General features: G+C 39.5%; 1 protein-coding gene across 1 annotated transcript in view; it reads left to right on the forward strand.

The window, feature by feature from the left end:
• The window catches only part of ANOS1 (anosmin 1), an 84,820-nt gene extending 80,218 nt beyond the window's left edge, over nucleotides 1-4,602 (forward strand). Inside the window, exons 13-14 of the mRNA XM_083437451.1 lie at nucleotides 16-154; nucleotides 606-4,602. Of these exons, the coding sequence (XP_083293577.1) occupies nucleotides 16-154; nucleotides 606-664 (198 nt within the window). The 3' untranslated portion in view covers nucleotides 665-4,602. The remainder of the gene's footprint in view (nucleotides 1-15; nucleotides 155-605) is intronic.
• The last annotated feature ends 1,398 nt before the right edge of the window (nucleotides 4,603-6,000 follow it).

A 6,000-nucleotide genomic window follows, 5' to 3' on the forward strand; every position in this document is an offset into this window, starting at 1 on the left:
CTACTTTCTTTTAAGGATCATTATGTACTGACAGTTCCCAACCTGAGGCCATCAACCCTCTACCGTTTAGAAGTACAAGTTCTGACGACAGGTGGAGAGGGACCAGCTACAATAAAATCATTCCGAACACCTGACTTGCTGATGTCTCCACACAGTGAGTATTGACAATTTATGAGGAAGTATTTTGAAAGATGTCCAAGTAGTATATCTGTTTACTAGAAGATTATTTGTCCTTCTGAGGTACAGATCACACCTGGCAGGTACTTTGATGCCCATACAAACCTTGATGGAAAACCCACTTGAGGGTATTTTTGTTTGTTTCATTTAAACATGGTGGAACCAAACCCTGTTGCCAGAATTCACCATACACTGTGGCCTTGATTCAGTGGCTCAGGTTTGTGCACCAGACTTCTAAGAAGCAGGAAAACTATCGGAGCCTGCAATGAGCAGCTTACATGTCTGCCAGCTTTCCACCGCCCAGAAACGCCCCTCCCCCCCAGCTTATTTAATCTTCAGAGTGATGCAAAAGATAATGTTTTTTCTTCTACCAACATTAATACAGATTTGTATCAGTCATAGTTGATTTATAATGTTTTCCTTTATAGGACCTCATCTGAAGCAACACCACTCACATCACTATAAGCCGCCACCTGAAAAGTACTAAATTGCATTGGATTATTAACTAACTGGAAAAGAGCTCTTGCGAAATTATCAGAAAAACGCATCTATACTGGACTATGAAATGGTCTGTGCTTTCAGTGAAAAAATGTTTTATGAACTCCAGGATGAAGTATGCCAGGCAAGGATCACGGTATTCATGTAAATAGAAACATCCAACGTCTATGAAAATTTAAAGAGTATATGAATATAGTGATTTACCATCATCATAGTGTACACTGTTTGACATTCACACTCTTTTCAGTCTTTATTACTGTCTATGTGCATGGTGGTTTTTTTGTATTATAGAGAGTTTTAAATGTATAGATGTAAACAAACATTTATCTGTTATCAATTTACTATATCTCTGATCCTATTTGTCAAGAGAAACAGAATCTGTTGACAGGGCAGTCTCCAGCTACAATGCAAGCACAACCACTTTTAGCTGCACAGTATGAATTCCCTTCCCACTTCTATTTCTGTGGGCCAGAGTAACTGTTTAGATGGCTACCACCCACAAATCTCATATTTTGATTGGTTTAATGAAGACCCTTGATGCACTGTGGCAGATGGGAAAACCCCCCCAGCTAAAGTGTTATCATTCATTTGTAAATGCTGCCAATCCCAGATGATCTTGGCAGAAATGTGTGTGCATTGGGAGAAATATACAAGAGGTTTGTTGGCATCCATCTGTCTCAAGAGACAATGGCAAGAGTTGCTGGAAGGAGACGTACAAGGTGCCATCCAAACATCTTAGGGACTTTACTCCAGATTTGTGTGGGATTTACTCCTTAGCCTTTTCTTCTCCCAAAGATAGCCTGCGTGGGCTACCTTCCCAGATTGATTATACCCATTTGCCCCTCACTTCCATCTACAACATGCGCAGAAACTGCCTTTTTGACCATTAGATCCATTATTGGTCTCATCCGCTCAATCCACTGGAGCATCTCTCTGCATGCAGGGGCAATCCCTAACTTACAGAGGCTTTGAGACCCATTGGCTACCATCACCTGGTTTAGCTGGTCAGTTGAAGCCATTCCTCGGGTGTGGCTGCTATCACATCCTGACAGCTTCTAGGACCTACAGGTAAGAGCTGAGTGCAGTGTGAGGACCAAAGGTGGACAAACTACCCCAGAAGGAGCATGACATGTCCCACACCAGAGGTACTATACCTCCCCTAAACAAGAGGTTTAATATCTAAATAATAGTACATTTTGTGTGCATGCACAAGAATGCTTGTTGCAATCTGTTCTCTTGCCGTAAATCAGAGAAAGGAAAACCCTGTTCAGTCTGAAGGACATATTCTCACATGTGGAGCTTTCCAGGCCACCTGGCAGTGGTTGGATAGACTAGAGGAAAAAAGTGGACTATGCAACTTATACCTTTGTACAGTAGGCTACATTCCTGTTATGAAAAAGTCAGAAGTCCACTCCGCCAATCTCTCCATCTCTCAGGCAAGCAAGAGACATTATTACAGTTCAAGAACACATTCCAGCCAGGCAAATGCGTTCGAGGAGGGTGCAGAGCAAGGACAGTGAGGGGTGTTAACTTTGGGACGATTTGTAATATTGAGAGTTCTGAGAGCTGGATAGAGAGGCCTGAGGTATCCCACCTCTAATGTAAATGAACATGCAAGCAGATACAGAGAGAACTTTATGTAGAAATTCCAATACACATGATCCTCAGGATGAAGCTGTTAGAATTACATGTGTTCTTAAATATTCAAATATTGATGTCATTTTATTGAACTATGCAACACCTCTGAGGATTTTGAATATATTTTTTTAAAGGAAACCTTCTTTACTGTGTTATGAAGCACCACAGCCAAACTTTATTAGCCTAAATAATTTCCACATGTTTTCAGCAAAATAGTACAGGGTGACGCCTTCAGATTTACAGTTAATCATTTTTCTCTTGCCCATTTTGCTTTGTAAGCACAAATCAATATGCTTGATAGAAGGTTTCTAGATATCCTGCACGTTAATTAATGCACAGTTCTGATTTCGGTGATAAGCCCTAGAAGACATTTCCCTTCATATTTTTATGTTTGATCTTCTAAAAAAAATGTTTTTTTTAAAGAGTCTTCATTAGTCCTTCATTTTAAGCTCTGTATTCATAGAGAAGAATAAAAATCTAGGGAAAGGGAAAGGAACTATGGATGGTTAAGTCCAGTCAAACTTGATTCTGGGATGTTGCTTTCCAGTACTTAGAAATAAAGAATATCTGAACTACATCTGAAAGTAGTTCCCATAATTTAGGCTTGCCATACATCAGGAAAATTCCTGACATGTCCTGGTTTTTGGGTGTAAAAATGGTGTCAGGGGGAAATTTTGTGGGTGTCAGGAATGATACTTTTTGAAATATGGTAACCGTGCCATAATTGCCAGGGGATCTGAAAGTGGATTAAGTTCATGTGGGAGGGGGTAGAATTCTGAACAATACCTAGTTCATCTTCATGTTCATTCCCTCATCCCACCCTCAGCAGCAGGCTTGGATTTTTAGCTTTCTTTTTTTAAAGTAAGCCACTCTATAAAGAAAGCTAGAAAACGAAGTGTGCAGGCAACATTCTAAAGGTTACTAGGCAGATGTCCTTGAATTATTCCTTAGGCATTTATGGGCTTGAGCAACAAATCTGTACTTGTTGTTGCAAATACAATTCATTGTTTCAAAGAGGTTACATGTGCTCATCACTTCACCACAGTATCAAGAGAAGACTTTAACACCTATGAAGCAGCCATAATTTCAAGCATTGCAATCATCACCTGGATGGTGAAAACAGTTATATGCAGACAGCTTCCAAATACTGAGGGACTTAGAACAGCTTGTATGCGTTCAGTTTTCATGTAATGCTTTTTCTTTCTGTTCAATAGATAGAACAAAAACCCACATACATGTTGAGTCCTAATCTCTCCAGTTTGGATTTTAGCCCTAAACTATGGTAGAGGGTTGGATGTGAATGTGGCCAATGCTGTTCAATAGCATTGGTTTATGTAATCAGTTGCAAGTAATCAAGTTAATCACATGTATCAGTGAACATCCATGAGCATGGAGAGTAAAACTTCAGCTGATATCTGTGCAGTTCTGAAGACAGTTAAATAGATACTTAAACGGCATTGAAATCACTGAGTTATATCATTATGCCAGGGCTTGTCTGTGTAGGGATGAGTTTAGCTACAAGAATATAATCTGCCTTCAACCAGATCTTGAAGAATATAGGATCAGGGCCCAAATAGTTTTATTCCAATGTATTGCCCTTGACAAAAAAGGTGATATACCAGTAAATACTAATTTATTTATTTTCAGAATACATATCCTTTTCCTTAATCCTTTTGTTGTGGCTGTTAAGTGTTCTTAAACCTTTGATTGATACCTGTGGACATGCAAGTTGCTATAAATGTCATATACACTTGCACATTGTAACCAGGAATATGATGCTTATATGTTGTTGCATGTTTTTTTATTATAAAAAAATTAAAACTTTATTTAAATTAGTAAATTAATACCTACAGATGTTGATGGCTCTATATGGTTTGCATGCCAAAACTCATAATTCAGTTATAGGCATGAAGTCTATAGCTGTATTACCTCTCTTGAATATATTGGTAAGGTACAATTTGAAAAGTAATTAATAGAGGTTCTATATGTAAAAATATTTTTCTGTTTTATGTAATTATATTGTAGTGTGGAGATAACAAAACTACTTATCTGTTAACTAAATTGGCTGTAGAAATCATGTTTTTACAACAGTCATTTAAAAGTCAGTATTTATTTATATATATATGTTTTACAAAAGATGGTTCATTTGTGCGTGTCAATGTTACTTAGAATAATCCTTGTAAAAACATTTTGTAAAAAAAAATGTAAATAGGCTGCCGTTTCCTCATTATTTTAATGTTTAGATTTTGTACATAAGTTTAAGTAATAAACTACCCTTCTATATAGAAATTTAGTCTCACGTAATTGTTAATTCATTGATTCAAAGTGCCTTCCTATAACCACAGTTCTCTAGAGAGAGCGGTTGTGATTCTAACCTATGCATGAGGCTGGTCATTCATAGCTCCTGTTTTATACTCTAGTCTAATGCATCTAGGGTAGAGAGGGAGGACTAAATTCATCATACCCACACCCTGCTCTAAACAACTGTGCAGCACTAGGCAGAAGGCATTCTTGCTCTCACTTGGTTTGCTGTTTTCTTAAAGAAACTTGAAAGGTGGTGTGCATGGGCTACACACATTCTTTGCTTCTCAGGAAACTCCCGCTAACCAGTTTGCAATTTACATTTCTTCCACACCAGTTTATGTTTCTTCTATTCTATGGTTACCAGATTTTTTTCAATGAATCTGGAGACACTTTTTAAAAAAATTACACGCTTTATTATCCACAATTACATCTATACATCATTTGTTTTGCTGTCTAGAGAAGTCCAGAGGAGGTGAGAAACCTGGGGGATGGAGTTGGAAGCAGAGTTTGAGAATATGACTGTGGGATGATCACAGAATCACAGATTTGGAAAGGACCTTGGAGGGGCAACTAGGCCAACCCTCTGCAATGGAGGTACCTCAACTCAAGCAGCCTCAACTTAAAAGAACATTAGGCTTCCCTGCTCCATTTACAGCTATTGTGACACAGAAAGTACCCCCCCAAGCCCCATCCCACCAATCTCTCCCTTTTTATCAAAGGGGAGGGAGGCAAGCAAGCAGAGGTAGCCTCCTTTAATATTTTTAAAGGTTCCTTTTAATTTTTTAAAGTTCATTTTTAATAAGGAGGGAACAGGAAAGCTGTTAACATAAACACTGCCCAAAATGAACATAAAACATTCCTCCTCCCCTTTTATTTTTTGCTAGTGGGGGTGGGTGCAAGGGAAGAAAAATGAAGAAGCAGCACATATTGATGTATAGGGTTGGGGAACCAAATGTGTGAAAAGACTACGGGAGAATTGGGAAGAGTTTATGAGTAAGGAGGAAAAAATGGGGTGACAGACAGTAACACAGAGAGAAGGGAGGGAGGGAAGGCAGTCCAATGTAGCTCACAAACATGCAGAATGGAGCAAAAGAGGCAAAACAATCCCCCCCCCACCGTTAACTTTGAAGCAACAGCGAGCGAAGGGAAGGCTCAAGGCAGCATCCTGCTTTTTGCTGGCTTGGTAGCTCAGCTCACAAGCAGGCAGAATGCAGCAAAGGGGGCTTTAAAGGCATGAAAAAGTGGTCCTTCTTCTTCTTGAGCAAGCAGGAGAGACCCGGCTCAAGCAAGCAAGCAGGAGGAGCAGGGCTGTTTGCAGAGCTGACAGGGCTGTCCCCCCCCCCCCCCGCCTCAGCTGTTAGGTGGAAGAGTTACAGCAAAGCC

The sequence above is a fragment of the Podarcis tiliguerta genome (assembly GCF_965153285.1).
Source record: "Podarcis tiliguerta genome assembly, chromosome: 4".
NCBI classification, from domain to species: Eukaryota; Metazoa; Chordata; class Lepidosauria; order Squamata; family Lacertidae; genus Podarcis; species Podarcis tiliguerta.